We start from the raw sequence: 20,789 nt of genomic DNA, 5'->3' as shown, positions 1-20,789 counted from the left end.
CTACTTCACCATCAAGGTGGCTTGGGTCTGGAACCAACTTCCAAGAGAAGTGGTGCAGGCTCCTACCCTGGGGGTGTTTAAGAGGAGGCTAGATGAACACCTTGCTGGGGTCATTTGACCCCAGTACTCTTTCCTGCCATGGCAGGGGGTCAGACTAGATGATCTACTCAGCCTTCTGACCCTAGAAACTATGAAACTATAAGGGCTCAGGGCAACTTACAGGCAAAGAAACACAATAAAATACAAACACAGGAAGGTACAGCAAAATAACCCCCTCCCCCAAATTCAGAAGCAATCCATCTCCATACAGCCCTTTCACTACCCAGCGTCTGAGGAGAACTAGGGTGTGAATTTAATACTTCCATAAAAGAAAATAACAATTCCCCTCCTCCCTTCCCATAGTAATTTTTTTTTTAAACCTCCCCTCTTTCTTCTATCTCCATCCCAGCCAAAAGGTAATGACAGAGGATGCCCTTTGGCAGTTTTGGAAGCTCTGGTGGTTGGTTGAAACTTGTCCTTGAATCCCTGTCAGAGAACTTATTGGGAACACTTGTCTGAAGAATTCTTTAGTGCTTTTTTTGTTGGAGGTCACCTGAAAAATAATGCCACCAAAGGGAACTTTAATAAAAACATCCATATTGCTTGCAGACTCATATGCTTTAGCAAGCTAGAATGTTGCAGTGAGGAGGCCTTGGTCAGGAACTTGTTAATGTATGCATTATAAAAAGGCCGGACTTCACAGAGCGTAGGTTTTTTTTCTTGATTCTTTTTGGCCAGTCTACTTATGTGCACAGAGCAGGTGATGCAGTCGTACAAGTGGAGATTGTGGACTTACAGTCCTTGTGTAGGATGATATGCAAGTATCAAAAGCCCGGATCCTGTGAGCTTTTGAACTTTCATTCCCCAAAATCTTCAGCCGTCCTTGCTCCATCCATGGGGAAAGAAGGACTTCCTAAGCTGAAGGAAACAAGAGGACCCAGGAGCACTGGTTTGGATTGATCAGGCTCTACCAGTACAGCTGTTGTGCTGTGCTTCTGATCGTTTTCTTCAAGTCTGGCTTGGGTTATTCTATCTGCGGTCATCATCTAGAGACCATTTTAGAGAAGACTGCTGCGTGTCTTGGGTTTATCTTGCAAGAATTTTGAGCAGGTTGCACCTGGGAGGGTGGGCCCTGGGATGACTGTGTCTGCCTTTTTCAAGAAAGAGTAAAATCCCATGTTTGTAATGGCAGAGGAAGTAACCCAAGTTGTTGGTCTGGGCTGAGGCTTATTCACTGACTTTGCCCTTCTGTGCTGGTAACTCAAGTGAATGTTTCCAGTAAAAAAGGAAATAGTTGAAGAACAGGGAAACAGGAGAGAAGCTAAAAATCTAACAGGAAGTCAGTGAAAATATAACTAGGTAAAAACTGGAAAACAAGAAAACAAAAAGTAAAGCAGGAAAGGGAGGGGGGAAAGGCCAAAAGGAAACACTACAGTGGTAATAATACAAGGTAAAGAAGAGGCTGTCAGTGGCAGAGCAGCAGATGTGGCAAGGAGCACTGGCCAGGCAGTAGAAAGCAAAGCAGCAAATCAGGCAGGGAGCAGAAAGGGAAATAGTTGGAAATCAGGAAGGCAAGGGCAGCAAAGTAAGGGAAGGGAGGGGAGAAAAGGTGGGGCAAAGGAAGAATGTAAAGAGTCAGGTCAGGTAGGTACCAGATGAGTCAGATGTCAGGCAGGTTGTACTGTATCATAAATCCAATGTCTGTATTGAGTCCATGATTTTTTCTGTCCAGTTGATTTATAAAGTGAGGTTTGTAGGCTCATCTATGAAAAATGTTTTGTAAGTTCCCTTTGGTAGAAATGTCATCTAGGCAAACACTGGTGCTATCATGAAGTAGGCTGGAGAGTGTTGTGATGTCAGAAATTGTTGTTTGTAACGGTCCTGTTTAGTTTAAATGCATTTAAATGCATTTTAATTGTTCAGGCTTCCAGAAAATGTTAGAAAAGTACTATGGAATGCAAAGGTATGCATATCAGTTGTTTTTATTTTAAGGTAGTGCCTAGATTCCAGCTAAGACAAGGGCCGCTTGTTCTAGGCAAATGTGTTGATAGTCCCTTAACTCACAGCTTAAGTAGACAAGCTGGACAAGGGGAAGGGATAGAACATGAGAAAAGCAAACTGCAATTGTTTGCAAACATGTTAGTGTTAATGACTTTACAGACTTACAGGAAATTAGCTAAAGGGAAAGAAGAAGAGAGAATCCTTGAATGGAAGGAGGGGCTGGGAATATAAAAAAGAAGTGGGAGGGAGGGGGAACATGGAGAACAGTTACAGTATGGTGGAGGTGACAAGATGGTAGGGGAGGGCAAAGTTTGGGGGTGGAGCACATGCAGCTAATCTACAGAGGAGAAAGTCTAGCTAAGGGCAAAACAAGAAAACAATTTGCTATCCCAGCAACTGACAGTATGTGCTGCAACTAGTTGTGTTTGCTGCTGCTAGGTTCTTTGGCTGGCTTTGTCCAGGCATTTCTTTCCCAGATCCACAAGCTTGAAACTTACTGCCCCCCAAACCCAGTTCTTACTTACTGTCTCCTGTCTTCATTTTCATGTCATTACTATTCTTTAATCCTGGTTTGTCCCTGTTTCTTTCTTATAATGGGCATTGATTCCCCTCCCATAAATTAATAATTCAGTTGAAGTGAGTTGAGTGTGCATTCCTATTACTGCTGAGCAGGAGGTTCCTAGTGCTATATAGTAGTTCTCTTTTGTGCCTTTTGGAAGCCAAGGTGTGAGTGGCCCCTTGTCTCTGTTCTTTGACCAGGGATTGACAGGAAGAGATGGATTAAGAGATTTGTGAGAGAAGGACTTGCATTCACAATACATTATTTTGCACTGTTTAGAAAATATACTACATCCCATGCTAGCAGTCTGGAAGTAATGTCTCAAAGCATGGGAAGAGCTATACTGAGTCCTTTTACTATGAATGTTGTGATAATATACATGATCTAGGCATTTAGGGTGGGATTTGCAAAAGTGCAAGGAACGGATGTTGCTTCCGTGGAAGTTACTGGAAATTGCATTTAATTTTTTATTTGACTAACCTACAAATCTGACACTTGTTAAGAAGTAATTGTAGTTCTGTAGTGCAAACAGGAGCTCATAGTTTATGAAATACTGACCTTTGTAAGGAGACTGATCTCTGTTTATCCCTTGATCTCTTCAACTCGCCATTGCCCTTCTCAGCAGCATCCCCTCCCCCTAGCCTTTCTCTCCCTTTTCCATAATTTTGCATTTAAGTTCTACTTTCCTATGAGTCCTATAACTTTATTCCTTTCTATTTATTACTCTGCAAGTCCATTTATAGCATCTGACAAAATAGACTATTGCCTGTGAAAGCTTTTGCCTTTTTTAATGAGTTAATCTCTGAAGTGCCACCCTGACCTACCTTCTGCATCACTTCAGACTAACTTGGCTAACAACTTTTAAGAACTTCCTAAATGTTGTAAAGCTGTAGATCTTTGCAGTTTCTAATACATGTAATACATTCTAATATATGTAATGCACTCACTTGTACCAAAAGTTCTCTCAGTTTACAGATGGAAATGTTGAGATCTATTTCCTTTTAAGGTGTTTTTGAAGTCTTTGCTTGCAAGTCTCAGAAGAAACCACGAAACCAGAATTCTTCCCCAAATGGCATGGGAAATGTTGAACTCTTTATAGGAAGGAAAGCTCCTGATATTTTAATAATTGGCTAAAGGATTATTAATCTGCTGGATTCTGTAGGAAACTTTTATGCATAAATACTGATACCTATTTTCACTTTCTGTTTTGCAGGAAGGAGTAAAAACAGAGAATGACCACATCAATCTGAAAGTAGCTGGTCAGGATGGATCAGTGGTCCAGTTCAAAATAAAAAGGCACACACCGCTAAACAAACTAATGAAGGCTTACTGTGAGAGACAGGTACATGCATTAAATGTAGTATTAATTAACTAACAAATGTAGTAATGAATATTGTAGTTCAGTACTGCTGTTGAATTAATGCTGACTAAGAGTCTATCTTGTGGGGAGACTCATAAATTATAGAAACATTACAACTTTTTATGACATACTAAATACTAGTATGTCAAGGAATAAACCCATTATATGGGAACACTATAGAAAACAGGTTTAGGAGCTTATCTTAAGGTTCTCAGGCTTGAAAAGATTGGTTTTATTTATGGCTTTAACTAAACAAATATTCTTTCCCCACATCTGCAGTGAAAGAAGTAGGGTTAATTTGGTTCAGAGAAGTCTGAGGTGGGCTTTGAATTAGTTTTCAAATACCCGAAGGGTGATTATAGAGAGGATAGAGATGGGCTTTCTTTTGTAGGGGACAGAACTAGGAACAACAGATCTAAGCTGCAGTGGGGGAAATTTAGGTTGAAGATTAAGAAGAGCTTTCTGGCTATGAGGGTGATCAGGCATTGAAACAGGCTTTCTAGAGAAGCTGTCGAATCTTCCCTCTTGGAAACTGTCAGAAGCTGGGCTGACAGGTACCTGGCTAGAATGGTTTAGTCAGGGATGATTCTGCTTTGAGCAGGGGGCTGGACTAGATGACCTTGTGAGATCCCTTCCAGCTTTACTTCCCTATGATTCCTTATATATGTCTTGTTTTCTGTAATATCTTGTGATATTGAAGCCAAGAGTCAGAAGCCCCTGAGTTTTAATCCTCACTCGGAAGTGAGTTATTTTATGGCTGTAGCAAATCATTTAGGTTTTAAACCATTTACTGTTAAGAAAGGGGGCCAAATTTAGATTGCACAGGCCACTTTGATATTGGCTTTTTCTAACTTTTGAGTGTTTCACTTTGCAGCCTTAACTTTCTTCTTAAATTTTTTTTGGAAAGAGTGATCTGTCCAAAGCCTAAAATCAGCTTTGCTTCATATTTCCCTGGTTTTATTGAACTAGGGAACTGGAATGGGTGAGGCTGCCTGGCAAAAATTGGAATATGGTTTCTTGTCTTGTGCCGGCCAAGACTTCATATTTCGTTAGTCAAAATGTAGCTGCTTCAGTTTTGGGTCAGTGGTCCCATTCTTTTGAGTAAGCGAAAAATGAAAACGTATGTTTTTCTGCTGCTGTTATATAAAGACATTTTTAAATATATGTGACTCTTTTTTTCCTTCTCGCTCCTTGACACTTCTTATTGTTCTGTTTTGGGAACTGGGGAAGTGTTTCCTCCTTTTTTGGTTTTTCTCCTTGCTTTCCCCTCCACCGCCTTGGTGTTAAATGTTACTTTCTCTTTCCTTGGTAGAATGTATGCAGGCTAGATTTTGATGCACTTGCTCTCATGGAACAGAAATTAGATTCTGATCTAACAGTGTTCATCCAAAAGGGGGGCTGTGTTCTGAGACCTCAAACTAAACAGTTTTGACTATGGGATCATAGAGTAAGATTTCTTTTGTCACTTTAAAGCTTCAGTAACCATACTGTATTAGGTTCAACAGTAAGATATCAACATCTCATGTCAGTAACTTTCAACTTTCAGGGCTTGTCAATGAGACAGATTAGATTCAGATTTGATGGACAACCGATAAATGAAACGGACACACCTGCGCAGGTATGGAAAAACACTTAGTAATAACTGTAGCAAAACTCCTAACATTTTTGGATGACGTGCCTAAAGCAAACTTTAAGGGACATTTTGATTTAAAAAATAAACACTTCCTGTTGTATACTTTATGCAAATCTTAGTTGCTGTGTCTGTGGGAGGGCTTTCTTTTTCCCCTTAACTTTTCATGACTGCTACCACTTGCAGAGCTGCATCAGTTTGTGTGTGATTTGTAGTGGTGTAATATACAAATAGTTGTCAGAGTTTTTAAGAATTGTATTTTGAACCCTGCTTAAAGTAGGTTGGGACAAAGCCACAGCTGAAATGCTGGTGGCCAATGATGCTTTATTTACAATGGTGAGAACTTGCCGGTGGTTGGTTTGGAAGGAGGACTTCTCGTATTGGCAAGATTATAATGGGTAATTCAGGAAACGGAACATAGATGTTTTAGGTGGTGTCAGTTGGACTAAGGAGCCCCTCCAGTGATTGGTCTGGCCTTCTAAAGCCAGGAAGAAATTACACATGAAAACTAACTCATAAAAGAAAGAAGATCTAACTTGAAAAAGACCTTGACTAGCTGGCATCCTGGGGTGGCTTGCTGAGAAAGGAAAGGGGTATCAACCCTAAGTGGTGGAAGGAATTGCATTCTGATTTTAGCACTGCTGCTTAACAATGCTGTTTAAGAATGAGTGTAAAGTTGATACCTTTTAAAAGTATGTAGTTGTGGATTTGTGTATTTATTTAACAGCTGGAGATGGAAGATGAAGATACCATCGATGTATTTCAACAACAGACAGGTGGAGTGTGTTAAATATGCTGTCCTTTTGGGAAGAGAAGTTAAAAGACCCTCATCGCACCTCACTTTTGTCATCTGTCCTTGGATTTGCTATTAAATAGTAAATAAATGAACATGCCAATCACACAGGATTCTTCTAAAATTTTAGAGGACATTTTCCAAAATTGTTTTCCTGTCTCTGACATACTGCGTGTGCAACTCCAAACTGTATCTGCAGGGATTAATCTACATCTTAATTTGGGCCAATCTGATTTAACTTTTCAGTTTAATTAAAGTAAGGGTTGTTTGTCTGCTGTTTTCTTGTTTCTACAAACCTGTGGCCTAAGGTTTCCAGGGCATGGATTGTTCTTTCCTGGTTCGTGTTATATTCTTGCCCTACTGCTTAAGTCTAATCATGTAAATAATTCAGTATATTCTCACTTTGGTAGTGAGCTTGATAGTTTCCTCCTAAGATATGGCTAAGAGGAGGAAAGGAAAAGTTGATTAAAAGCATCTAGTGTGTGTTGTAAACACAAGTACTTTAAAGCTATTAAGCCTATGATACAAGGCCTGTACATGCAGATATAATGCTTCGCATAGAGTGAAAGTTTAAAATATTGTAAATGTACATGTGCTTTGTCATAATGTGATAGCATAGACTGAAATGTAAACTTTGAGAATTAAAAATTAAAATTGGCTAGAATTAATGTCAGCAACTGAGCTGTTGCCAGACCTAGTGCTGATGGCTGAGCAGTAGTATATTCTGTTCCATAAGGAAAATACATCTTGACAGTTAAATATCAATTTACTGAGGGATGGACAAAAAGTTAAGCAACTCGTTCCCTCGTCCTGTTTAATACAAGCATAACAACTGTATCTTTATTTTATCTTGGTACTTGTAACTATATGGCCTCAGGATTCTTTTATTGCTTGTTTCTGGTAGTTAAAATTGGTCTTATTAAAAAATCAAATGTTTTTCCTTGTTATGTATAAGTTTGTGGTCAAGGTGTATGCGCAGAAGTGCTATTGAAAGCTTGATAAACATATAAACCATGGACAAGTAATTTAAAGTTCTGCTGAGAAATTTCTGCTCTGCTGCTTTCCAAAATGTATTGAATTTTAAATGCATTTGTGTGGTGACTTTCAGTTCTATATGAAGTTTTGGGATCTATTCCAAATGAACGTTTTTAAAAGGTCATCCTATTGCCCTAAAATAGGTTGTCCGTTGCTGCTTGAGGAGGTCATTATCTGCTTTTTATATTTACATGACCAATTTGACAATGCTAGATCATCTCCTGCTTGCTTGAAATCTTGCTGAAAAAGTTCTTATTTTCTTTTTCATTTTATTGTATATGGACTAGGGTGGGATATCTTGTTAGATCTCATTGTTTTTTCACCAATTTGTACATTATTTGTTGTCCTTTACTACTGTATACAGTAAATATAGTTTGGTACTCTGTCTCTTGGCTTCTGTTTTTATGCTGCTGCATTTCAGATGACTTTACCGCACGTTAGGTCACTGAAGTGCCACTGCTTTATTTGTTGGCATGTCTTGTATAAAATTCTCAGCTGGGACACTTCTGATTTATTTACACTTAAATAGGATCAGTGAATGCGCGCTTCACAGTATTTCTGTGCTCACAGACACCTAGAATTACTGCAACGTAGTGCTCCCTTGCTTGGTAATTCAATCTCTGTTACTGTTAACTGGTAAGAAATATCAAATAAATTACGTGTATTAAAGACAATTACTTGCATAAAAAAAGTGCATAATCTGAAGGTGTGTGTTCTAGTTGTTTGAAAGGTCAGCACAGTGTACCTAAAAATAACCTCTTATGGAACTACCTGTTTTTGTAGAATGCTTTTGTTTGTGGGTTGGATAAATACATTTTGTTTGTACCCCGGTTTGGAGTAAACAACAACAACAAATATGTGTGATCCTACTCAGCTGAAAAAGACATTTATGGAAAGCATTGTCTTTCTGTTTGAAGTCCTTAGAGAACAATGGCCTGTATGTTTTCCTAAAATCAGTAGGAATATCACTCAGTGTACTAAACCAGGTATAGCACCTAGCACCCGAAAGAAATTTGCGTGGTATATTCTGGTAGCAATGTTCCCTCAGCACAGTATCTGCTTTGGTGTTTTCTGCTCGGTGCTTCATACGCCTCACTTCATTGTGTCATGTCTTCAGAAAAAGAGCTTATAGTGCTATGGGTGCTGGGCATTTGGCTCTTTAGAAGAAAAAATAGTCTTTAATGTGCTTAAAATGGGCCTGCCCTGTCGTGGTTTCTCTTTTCCCCTCCTTCACTCTGGACTGGTTGGCCTCTTAGTTGGCTTGTCACAGAAAAGGAAGGAAAGGCTCACCCTGCCCTTGTTGGAGGGGAAGGGGAAAGCTCTCCCTCTGAACTTCCCCAAGAAGCACCCTTATTTGGTCTCCCTTTCTTCAGAGGATGCCCTGCAGCCAGCCCCAGTGTGGCTTCAGGAGGGGCAGCTGCTGACCGTGGCTCTTTTCAGTCCCTGGCTTCCCCAGTGATCCATAGCACCCTCACCTCTGGGAGCTCCTTTTCAACCAGCTCCTGGGGAAGGAGGGTGGTGGTGCGGGAGCATCTTCTTTATAAGATGGTTATCAGAGTGCTGATGTCTCAAGCAGCACAGCAGACTGCTTCAAAACAAGCAGTCTTTTTTGTGTCATTCTAGTTCCCTCTGTCCTCATTCAGACTTCACTTTGTCTGCCTTGGGACTTTCTCTCTGTCCACACTGGGACCATCTGCTCTTCCCCAGTTCTCTTGGAGCTTCTCTCATTCTTGTCAAGCCCAGTCAGCCAAATCTGCAACCAAACTAACAAAACTATAGTCTTAACTTGGGGACAACAACTCGCCCAGTACAGTGAAACATGCTACGAGTAACTGGTGAAAGAGCAACTTCTGGCCTGTTGTCAGGTCTAGACTGTCATCTGCCCCTGGGATGAAAAGGGGGCATCTAGATATCCTACATAGAGAATTATTTACAAGTACTATATACAGGAAAGCATGCCTACACTAAGCACCCTAAAGTACTTCCCGCTGGATTGGCAGGCTAGAATCCAGTTCACCTAGTTTCCTTCATCATATGACTGAAGCAGAGAATTTACCTTGCAGCTTCTACCGTTGAGAGCTGTAGGAGAATATAAAACATGGTAATGAGAAGAGGGGGCTTGTTTTTTCCTCTGCCCTGAGAAAATACTGCTCACTGCTGGGATAATTAGGTTTCCTTTCCATCCCCATCTCCAATGCTTTTTTTCAGGCTTATTGACTATGGTTAAGGTTCTACCTACCTGTGCTCCTGTCTTAAATCCACAAACTAGATTACATCTCTGAAGCTTTTGTCTGCATGTGTACAGTAACCAAAAAAAACCATTGAAAGTTTTTAGTGAGATCTTAGGCTGTTTGTGACTAACCATCAGCTTTAGACACTACAAAGGAACTAGAGAGGGAGAAAGTTTCTCAATCAAAAAGCAAGAGCAGAAAAGGCGTGGACAGACATAACAAAACATTTCAAACACCTCTGAAATACTTCAAACGACCAGATCCAAAAGTGGCTGAAAAGCTTCAAAAGTAGATCTTTATACAAGGTACTGTTTTGAAGCATTTCACTTTTTGGTTCTGGTTTCATAGGGAAAGGAGGGAGAACAGGTAGTCATTCTGCCAGTCAGCCATCCACCAGCCCTACTCCAGGTCAGGGTTGTGCTGGGTCTCTGTTGGGACCCCCATCTCCCAGAGCTGGGCACACTTATCCCACTGACTCTCAGGGAATGGAAGTGAGGTGTTGCCCAGAGCTGGACTGTCTGGCCCCAGTCCCCTCTACATCTACTCTGCTGAGGTTGGGGAAGGGAGAGCTGGAGGGGACCTACAGCTAAGTGAGACTTTCTTTGATGGGACCAGGAAGCCCCCACTTACTTCTCTTCAGCTCTGCTCTCTCCACTCTACCTGTTGCTCTTTGAGGAGAGGGGGAGCCAGAGTAGAGCTAAGCAATAGGCTGCTGCAGTGTTTGAAACATTTCTGTTAGGAACTGCACAACAGCAGTGTGCGCATCCCTGGCTTAAATGTTTCCTTTGTGAAACATTTCCAAACACGTTTCAGTTGCTATGTCTGCACCCAAAGCAAGTCAGACTGAAAGCAGAAGCTAGATTAGTTTTTCAAAATTGGTTAGCCATTGAAGCAAGTAACGAAAGGTGGGCATGGATTCTACAGCACTCAACTCCTTTATTACTAATTCAACTGGTGATTGCTGAGCTGGAAACAAGTACTGGAGTGAAATTCTGGGTGCTGTGTTTCAAGGAAAGCAGATATGGCACAGGTTAGCCACCCCTGCTCTAAAAAAGCACAGGCAGCTTTTGTGCATGCCACATGGCAGACTTAGGAAGAGACATGCAGCACAGTGGCAGATAGGGCAGGGAGCAGAAAACAGAGCAGCAGATGTGGCAAGGAGCACTGGCCAAGCAGTAGAAAGCAAAGCAGCAAATCAGGCAGGGAGCACTCAGGAAGTATGTGGGCCTAGTTTGTGGCAGACCTGCCAAAAAGATTGACCCCCACTGGATTAGAGAATCCTATTAGTCCTGTAAGTCAGTGGGATACCTCATGTGCTCATGCATGGTATCACAGCCTTGCCCTTGCACAGATGCAGGACTTGCTGGCTGTAAATCATCTGAGACAGATGCCTCATGAGGTGAGCTGTTTTGTTCCTGAGTATATTCGGCCATTTTCACTGCTGCTGCAACCTATCATTGCAATTAGTGTCTGCCTAAGCACTTTGGAATCCTTTGGGTGGAAGATGCGTTGGAAGATACTGTTAGAAATTACAAAAAAAGGCTATGAACCTTTTTCTCTTGGTTTACCAATACCCAAAACTGCACCAGCAAAGGAGTAAATGGGGGGTCTCAGTTGTGAAGAAACTGCAGGAGCAAAACCTAGAATTGCAGAGCAAATAAAAGAGAACATTTGCTAAGTGATATGCCTTCACAGCTCAGTGCCTCACTGCAAACTCCTGTTGTTGCCCCTGAATGTTCCAGGCCTAAAAGGTGCAAAAATTAGTGTTGCTACAGTTGCCAAAAGTAAAATGCCTCCCCCGCCTCACCTGTGGATAAGATGTGGGAGTACTGTACAGTGTAATTCATTCATAGCCACTACTTAAGGCTATGTATTTGAGACACTGAATACACGTAACTGGAGATCCTGTGGCCTTTCTCTTGATTGGCTCTAAAGTGTCCCCTTCTTGGTAGTTTGTTGGGATCTGGGGTTGAATCCTGCTGTGGTGCACAGAGCCACCAGCTGTAACCACTACCGTGTGCCCATGGACATGGCTCCCCTGCCAGGCTTAGGTGATGTCTCAGTCCCCTCTAACAGTGTGACTCCCCTTCCAATGTCTGACCCCTTAGCTTTGCCCACCTGCCTAGTGACACTTGCATGGCACAGACCCCTGTGCTCTGGGCTCCCTCACACTATTTCTGTTATTCAGAATGAGGAGTGTTGGGAAAGAATCAGTCCAGCTTTTCTGTTGGCTGTAGCCTCTTCCCTGCATTCTCATTGTGGTCCATCCAGTTCTTACTGCAGCTGCTTCACTTGTATGCCCCTTTCATATTTCTGCCCTCCCCAGCCCATGAATAACCACCTCTCTCCCCTTCCCATGAAAGTGCATGCGCACCAGAAAGGAACTGGAACCAAATGTAAGCAGGGAAATGCATGCCTCTTTTGGCTTAGGCCTCACCTGCATGTATGTGTTGCTGCTGCCAAATACTGTCTGCTTGTAGTAGCCACCACTGCCAAGAAAGCGTGCACATCCATGCACATGGTTCCCATGCACGTGCTGTGCTGCTACAGCATGAAGTGGCCCCCAGGAAGGCACCGATAGCTGAAGGGACTGTGGCAGCCATAAGTCATGGCCCTGTCTACATGTGCCTTCCATTGAAGGTAGGCTTCAGTAAATCCCAGAGAAGTGGAAAAGCAGAGTTGAATTTAGATGCTCTTGAAGTTTTTCCAGCAGACCAGGCTTTAGCAATCTTTACTGCCATCACCTGAGGCTGGCATTAGCTGGATTCCACCGCATGGACAGGGCTTACAGAAGAAGGATTTGAGTTGAATTGCTATCTTTCATCAGGGCGACAGGAGGAGAGGTTTGAGGTGGCTATTTTTTTTTGTCTTAAAGTTTGTTACTGACAAGTGCATCTCTCTAATTAAAACCTAGCTCAAAGAATTGGGTCAAAGAGAAGGACTGTGTGGTGTGGTCACTTAATTTTTTTTTTTTTTGAATGATCTTCCTCCCCTTTTCCTTACCCTTTGTATACAGATTACTGTATTCCAGCGGCGTCAAACTCTTCCGGCCCTGTGGACTGAATGAAGGGTGTGGGGATGCTCTGCAAGCTGCATCAGGCCCACGGTCTGGCACAGGCACCTTACAGTGATCCCTCCAGCCGGCCGGTGCTTCCTGCAATGCCCGTGGCACTGGGCCCAGCTCCAGCCGCTGCGTGCAGAGCATCAGACCGGCTCCGCGTCTCGGGCCAGCGTTGGCCCATGCCACAGGAGGCGCGTGAGGTTGGGTCTGTCCGGGGGCGATCTGGTTCTTTGACACCCCTGCTCTATTCCTTTCTGTGTAGTACTGTCTGCCGGTCCACACGCAGCACCTGCCTAACGAAGCAGTCGGTAACAGCCTTTCTCAACCTCTCAGGCCCCTTGGAATATCCCGGTGCCGAGCTTTCCCTAGCGTCTTGAGGCCAGAGTAACCGGGCTGTTGCAAGCCGCAGGGACGTCCCACCGGCCCCGCCCCCTCAGCGGCCAGAGCGCCGCTCCCCGGCCGCGGGCAGTGACGTCATGGCCCCTCACATCTCACGCCAGCACCCCACCCTTGGGCGCGACAAGGCCCGCGCCGCCCCTCCCACCTCGCGCCCGGCGGACTGCCATAGAGAAGGGCGGCCCGCGCGGCGGCCTGACTAGCCACCGTCGCGTGCGCTCTCTATGGCGCTCGGCTGGTCCCGGAAGCGCTGAGGTGGCCGGCTCGGCTCCCTGCGGCGGCGGGGTCGCGGGCGGCCATGGCGGGCACAGCGCTGAAGCGGCTCATGGCCGAGTACAAACGTGAGTGGGCGGCGGGCGCGGGCGGTACCCCGGGGGGATGGAGGTCTTGGGCCCCGAGGCCTTCAGCCTACCGTATTTCTGGCAGACGCGCGCCCCTCGCTTCTCGGCGCCCCTGAAGCGCCGCCCGCAGCCTTACCATATTTCCCGGTGACGTGTGCGCGTGGCTTCCCCGGGCGGTGGTGGTGCGGGGGCAGCACGGTGGAGGGGGCGTCCCTGCGGGCTGTCACCCCCCCCCCCCAATCCCCTCGGGCGTGGGGCGCCCGCAGCACCGGGCTGGCCTGGCTCCTCGTCCCGCCGCGCTGCAGGTGGTTGTGGCCTGCCGGAAGGCGAGGTCCAAACGCAGGCCCATGTAGGCCCTGTGTACCCCATCGGGCTCACCAGGGCATTTTTGGGGAGTGGAGCCAGGCACCGGGCAGTTCTGCCACAGTGATGGAGGCCTGACAGCTGGCATCAGGAAGGAGCTCTGCCTGCAACAACAAGAAACATGCATCATCCCCATTATCTCCAGCCGGCCCACCTGCTGGCTCCAACCCAGAGTCACTGCTGGGGAGACATTGTTGCTCAGGGCAGGGTTCCGCCTGCTGTCCAGGCAGCGCTGCTGTTGAAGAAAGCTGAGAGCCACAAAGCCAAGTGCAAGTGAGATCAGTGCAGTTTTGGACTGAGACTTCAAAACATTCATCACCCCCTGCCCTCCTTTGAAAGCAGCCAGAGGGAGGCAGTGCCAGCAGGCAGTGCAGGCATCCCAGCAGAGGGAGCCCCCAGGTTGCTTTGCTTCGCCCTCACGGCTGCATTGTTGCTCCGGATCCCACCGTTGGCAGGTCTTTAAATGCATGTCTGAATAGAGCCAGGCTGATGCAGATAGCCTGCAGAGATGTTGCTCTGTGTTTTTTCTTGTTGCTTCTAAGTTGGGACAGCAGGCTCGACCTGCGTGGTTTGCAATATATGTTGTTGCTGGGCCTGTGGTATTTCCGTTCTTAATTTTCTTAGTTCTTTGTGACATGGAAAAGGAGAGGACCCTTTCCTCAAAGAAGAAAAGGTCACTTGCTGCAGGTGTTGGATAGATGTTGGACAGAAGGCAAGGGAGATATGCACCTTTAATAGACTAACTCACGGCTGCTCAACCTCTGTGGCTGATGGGCCGGATGGGCAGTGGCTGGTTCATGGTCCTTATCTGGCACCTGGGGCAGTTGCAATGGGAACCCATCTGGCTTTGCGGAGTGGGGGAAGGGTGCTTGGCACCTGATGTTGCTGCAGGGAGGAGGGGACATGGCCCATGTGGCCTGGCCCCGACCTGCTGCATGGTGGTTGGGGTTTAGGAATTTGGCAGTGAGGGAGAGTGGCCATATTAACTGCCACTGTTCCCCCACTGCCAAATTTCCCACTGCCTGGCAAGCCTCACAGGCCACATTTGGCTTGTGGGCTGCAGGTTGAGCACCCCAGACTAATTAAACAAGATCTATATAGAGAGAGAGCAAAGCTTTTGTGAACTAAAGTTCACCTCCTCAAATGACAGCATCTGATGAAGTAAACTTTGGTCCACGAAAGCTTGTGCTGCATGTGCATCTATCTTGTTGCGTTAGTCTATAAAGGTGCATTTCTACCCTGTGTTCTGAATGACTGCAGACTAACTGCGAGCTACCTCTCTGCTTATATATGGTGGAGTCACAGGTCTTCTGCTTGTCAAGTACATGCTCATTTTCCTAAACCTGTGGTTCTCAACAGTTTTGGACTCAAGGGACTCTTTGTTAGACTTGAGGCATAGCTTTTGTGACTTAAGCAGCACCCCATTTAAAAAACTAATGTATTACACTGTTTACCTCTTGGCAGTGATGAGCAAGGGCAGCAGTGAGGCAGAGGGGAGCACTGAGAGTGTCCTGGCACTCTGGTTGAGAATTGCTGTAACATGACAAAATTAGTATGATAAATAGAAGTATCACTGCTTCCAGAATGGCCGGTAAGCAGCTTCAGGACCTGTTCTTCATTAAAACAAAGAAACCTTGGCAGTGTCTTGCTTGGTGGTCCAGATAGGAAATGCTTAGATAATTGTTTTTCTCCAGTAGGAGGTTGATGCCAGTGAAATCATCTGGTCGCATCAATCCATTTTATTTCTTGTGAGTAACTATACTCCAGATGGGATGCAGGAACTTATATAGGCCCTTGTGTGTTTTCACAGTGAGAGTGAAGATTGACTGGGCATGAAGAGTAAACTATTTGTGCAACTGCACATTAGCAACAGGTTAGTAGCAAGGTATGGTGCAGCTTCTTCTGATGCTCTTGACAGTCCTACAAATGAAAGTTCTCTTATCACCTTTCAGAAGTGCAGATTAAAAAAAAAATATCATCCACTTGCAATTGGAAGTCTCAACAGTTTTTTGTTTTGTTTTTTTTAAGGAAACATTCCCAGTTGGAAGGACTTAGCAAATTTCTGTTGGACAAAGCTGCTTATCCTGGTTTCAGTTGTTTGCCTAAATGCTCTGTCCTTGAAACAGTGGTCTTAGTAGTCTTAAAAATTGAGCAGAACAATAATAATGTTGAGCAGAACAACAATACTGCCAGGCATTGTATGAATTCCACAGCTCTGCAGCAGGTCCTGATTGGATTGTACTAGCATCATCTCCTATTCTAGTTCTGGGTCTCCCTTGAGATGAAACTGGCAAACTATAATAGAATGTAGTCTTACGAACAACTAACATCATTGGCAATATTAATATACCATGGAGTAATGTTGCCTCTGGAGGCTCAAGCTGGAAAGTTTGGTATGCTGAATCTCAGCTTTCATGTCTCTCTGGAGCATCCTCCATTTTAAAAGATGTGGAGTTCTTTGCTTACTGTAGTCAAAACCATACGTCTGTGCAGATAAGTATTTATAGGTAAACTGTAAACTGTCTGATGCATTTTTTCCATCAGGGAGACATAATTGTACTAATAGGCTGTCTCTGTACATGTTTCTTACCAAAAGAAGAAGCAAATCTGAATACTAATTTCTCTTTCTTTCTTTTTTGCTGTATGATGAAGTATTAGAAGCAAATGAACAGTCATAGTACTCTATAGAAGTCACATTTCTATCTTACCCCTAGAATTTTTAGTTTAACACAGCTTTTGGAAGTGAAACATAATTTAAAATTTTACTCATAATCCTAGTCAAGTCCCTTGAGATGTTCTGTTTTCATTGTAAACTTGTATGCTTATATTTTTTATTTGAGTTCCTTATCATTTTTGCTTTTGTTTTTGGGCCTACACTTTATATAAAGTAAGCTACTTTACTTATTATGTTAGTTATCTTCTGTAGTAGTGATGTAGTTGTGTTGTAGCTGTGATGGTCCAGAGATGAGAATATGCAACTAGCAGGATTTGTTTGGCAGTATCTTTTTAGTTCACCAGCAGTATAGTTGGGAGAGATGTTAGACAAGCTAAGCTTTTTGGCAGAATGCATACACAGTAGTTGGCATCTCTGCCAAATGCATAGTTCAGCCAATAAAAGATAGGGCTGAACACATCCAGTTTCTTGGTTATCTTCCATGGAAAGAGCTAACTCTGAACTGTGCCAGAGCCCAGATGCATTGCTTTTCAGGCCATGTCACAAAGCTCATTTGTTTTCTCTGACTCATGGATATTGCAGGGAGGTGAGTAGATAGGTGAGGGTGACTGAAGGCAGATTTAGTTTTTCTTATTTTGGTGGTGACTTGCATGTTGATTGATTTATATGGCAGATTCTTGTGTGAATCCCTCCCCCCCAAGCACCCCCTCCATATACCGTGTATTTAATAACAGAACAGTTAAGCTTGTGATCTTTAATTCTAGTGTTCTGAAGTTTTTACTGTGTAAAATGTGAACTTGATTTAACATTATTCTTGAGAGAGAAGCTTTCTTTTGTTTGAAACTTGTGTTTGAAGATTAGAGTCCTCTTCCCAGCTCTGCTTCGGGTTGGCTGTGTGATCCTTGATGCATCTTGCTTCCCGTGTCTGAATCTCCCTGTTTGAAATGGTGATCCTTTTGAGATTGCATTTCTACAGTCTGCATCTAATAAAGCAGTAGTGTTTGATTATGCATGATATAAGAAAAATATTTCCTTTCTATTCATTGAGAGATTCATTGCTACTAGTTATTGCAGCCATTAGACATACACATACAGTGTAGATATGTAAATAACATGTGGCAAAGACTATCCATAGTTAGATCAGACAGTATTAAAAAGTACTTAGAGGGGATATGATCCTTCCTATTTCAGGACAGAAGCCAACATTGTTTCAGCCTGATAGCTCTTAAAATTGGAGAAAGCCCATCTGGAGCTGAAAGAGAAAAATCTTGCACTGCAGCTGGACAGGATATAATCGGATGCTCTGATGAAATAGCAAGTGATGAATGTTTAGGCAAGGTCCCTGCAGCTGGTAAATGTTATTTTGAAACCTGCCACTGAAAATGCCCTTCCATTTCTTGAATAGTATACTTAGAGCTTATCCCTAATTGGTTACTGAAACTCAGCCCCTAAAGAAATACTGTAACATGATCATAGTGTCATAAAAATGCTTCAGCTTCTGACAGTAGTGACAAGGGGGATTCACTTGCCATGACAAGGAATTGTAATAATAAGTGAGGTGGATGGGCTCAGTGGAGGGAATGTTTCTACTGTGGATAAGCTGGCAGGGCAGGATGGTACCTTAGGCTAAAAACAGACGACCAGCTTGAGGGAGATATTGGCTTAGTCTCTGACTGCCTGGCACCAAAACAGGCAGGATCTAGCTGCTTACACCAAGGCTTAAATGGTAATTAAGTGGAATTAGCTGAGGCAGAGTGTTAATTTGAGTAATTCACAGGTATTTAAAGCAGGCATTGAGTTTCATTGTCTGTATAGTCTGGATTTGGTGCACCCAAAGGTGTTTATACCCATGCTCTGGGCTGGGTGGGGGGAGCCTTTAATTAGCTCAGCTCTGAGATTCATGCTGATTAAAAGTACCTGGCGTGTCACATGTATTGGCATCCCTGCACTGAAAAATGGTGGTGGGGGGTTTTGAACTAAAGCTTGTTGAATGAGCTTTAATTTAAAGCTCCCTGCTGCCATTTTCAGTGTGGGGATGCTGATATGTGCGACTCCAGAGGCTGCTGGAGCATGGGAATTTCTGTGCTCCAGCAGCTTAATTGAGGCTGCCCTGATGTGCTGCCATTACAGTGCATTGGAGCAGGCTCCCTGCACATGTATAGGAACCCCAAAACACTCTGTTTTGAATCAGTGGTTGTCTGTTTTCAGCCGAGAGATTGACTACCGTTGTTAACCTACTTAACTAGATGCTATAAATGGACTTGCAGAAAGTAGGAGAATTTAAATGTAAAAGATAAAGGAAGGGGCACTGCTGAGAGGGAGGGAAGAAGGTGAGGGTTGAATAGGCCAGTAGGGATAAACAAGGCAGTTAACCCATTAAGGGATATAGAGTTTAAAAAAGGTAGGTAATGGGATAATAATCTGTAGTCTCACTGTGCTTAACACAATCCAGTCTGTGGATGATTTGTTCCACAACTTTGCCTTCAAATTGCCTTTTGCCTGTCTTCAGACTAACATGACTAACTCTTCTTGTCTTTGATAAGAGTGAGGAAAATATTGACTAATAAATGCTAGATAAAATACCTTCATCTTCAGATCATCCCCATTTCTTCCGCAGCACTGGGAAGTATCAGGTTCTGGTTTTCCAGTGGGGATGTTGAGGCAGAAGTGGGGAGTGACTTGTCCACAGTAGGTTAGTATTGGAGAGGAAGGACAGACCCTTGGTTTCCTGAAGCCCAGTTTGGAGTCTTGTCAGGCACCAGCACTTGAGCAAATCTGTGCTCTTCATGCTTTCCAAGCAATGCATTTAATAACTAATTGGAAGCCATGCCAAACTGATGAGTGCATAATGAAGTTCTCAAAAGGCTTCTGAAAAGGCAGACTGTTTACACACCTAATTGGTCTTCAGTAAAATACATATTCTTGGTAACATTGTTTCATCTTGGGCTTTTTACAAACCACTGTGCTTTAAACTCCCTGCATCTTGCTTTTTTTTCCCTCATGAATTTCTTTTCTGATGTGATTTTTAACAGCTGCTGCCTAACTTAGTGTTAGGGATTAATACTATGTGCCACTTGGGAACTGGAATCCTTGGGCTTCACTTAAATCAGTAGGAGCCAATCTTTCTGGCAGGCATGCCATAAATTAAGGCCTGCACCACCCAAGTGCAGTTCTTACCTTCCTGTGCACAGTCTGCTTTTCCCTACCCTGTGGTCCCTGCTTGATCTGCGGTTCTTCCATCTGCTCCCTGGTGTATCTGTCATTCCTGGGTCCGCCATGCACACAGAGGCTTCCTATACTGCTTGCAGCACACATAGGTTGGCCACCTCTGAAACTACTAGAGCTGGAGATAAATTGTGGAAATGTGAAAGGAGGGTTGACCCTTCTCTAATAGCAAAGCAAAAACATGGTTTCTTAGTTTCATAGTTGGTAGAGTCGGAAGGGACCTAAGCAGATCATCAAGTCTGACCCCCTGTCATGGACAGGAAAGGATGCTGGGGTCAAATGGCCCCAGCTAGGTGGTTGTCTAGCCTCCTTTCGAAGACCCCCCAGGGTAGGGGTGAGCACCACTTCCCTTGGAAGTTGGTTCCAGCTCCTAGCCACCCTGACAGTGAAGTAGTGCCTTCTGTTATCTAGCCTGCATCTACTGTCAGTCAACTTATGGCCGTTGTTCCTTGTTATTCCTGGTACTGCTCGGGGGAACAGGGACTCTTCCATTGCCTGCTGGTTCCCTTGGCCAGTTTATAGATGGCCACCAGATCCTCTCTCTGCCTTCTCTTGTGGAGGCTGAACAGGTTCAGGTCCTGTAGCCTGTCCTCGTAGGGCCTGCCCTGCTGCCTCCGATCATGCGAGTGGCTCTCCTCTGGACCCACTCCATGTTGTCCATATCCCTCTTGAAGTGCGACACCCAGAACTGGACGCAGTACTCCAGCTGCAGCCTGACCAATGTTGCATAGAGGGGGAGGATCACCTCCTTGCATCCATAAATACATCATGAGTAGGTCCATGACAAGGTGCAGTTAGCCTTGCTGACCGCGTCTCCGCATTGGCAGCCCATGTTCATCTTGGAATCAGTAGTGACTCCAAGATCCTTTTCTGCCTCTGTGCTGATGAGAAAAGGGAGTTCCCCAGCCTGTAGGTATGGTGCGGGTTCTTCCCTCCCAGGTACATCACCTTGCACTTGTCAGTGTTGAATCCCATCCTATTCTCGTCAGCCCACCCCTGTAACCTGTCTAGGTCTGATTGTAGCCTATTCCTTCCTTCTAACGTGCCCACATCCCCCCACATCTCAGTGTCATCAGCAAAT

At 44.2% G+C, this 20,789-nt stretch overlaps 2 protein-coding genes across 3 annotated transcripts in view; both read left to right on the top strand.

The window, feature by feature from the left end:
* The window catches only part of LOC109308674 (small ubiquitin-related modifier 3), a 10,167-nt gene extending 2,363 nt beyond the window's left edge, over window positions 1-7,804 (top strand). Inside the window, exons 2-4 of one of the 2 annotated variants that reach the window (XM_019533113.1) lie at window positions 3,813-3,941; window positions 5,506-5,577; window positions 6,317-7,804. In XM_019533113.1, coding sequence (XP_019388658.1) covers window positions 3,813-3,941; window positions 5,506-5,577; window positions 6,317-6,379 — 264 coding nt within the window. In that variant the 3' untranslated portion in view covers window positions 6,380-7,804. The remainder of the gene's footprint in view (window positions 1-3,812; window positions 3,942-5,505; window positions 5,578-6,316) is intronic. The other variant, XM_019533114.1, reaches the window with a different exon arrangement.
* Window positions 7,805-13,341: 5,537 nt separating this feature from the next.
* Window positions 13,342-20,789, top strand: part of UBE2G2 (ubiquitin conjugating enzyme E2 G2) — a 33,348-nt gene continuing 25,900 nt past the window's right edge. Inside the window, exon 1 of the mRNA XM_019533112.1 lies at window positions 13,342-13,446. Within this exon, the coding sequence (XP_019388657.1) occupies window positions 13,404-13,446 (43 nt within the window). The 5' untranslated portion in view covers window positions 13,342-13,403. The remainder of the gene's footprint in view (window positions 13,447-20,789) is intronic.

Source organism: Crocodylus porosus, unplaced genomic scaffold (assembly GCF_001723895.1).
Source record: "Crocodylus porosus isolate Cpor-Errol unplaced genomic scaffold, CroPor_comp1, whole genome shotgun sequence".
Lineage (NCBI taxonomy): Eukaryota > Metazoa > Chordata > Crocodylia > Crocodylidae > Crocodylus > Crocodylus porosus.
Note: the sequence above shows the minus strand (reverse complement) of the source record. Positions and strands in the feature narration are given on the sequence as shown.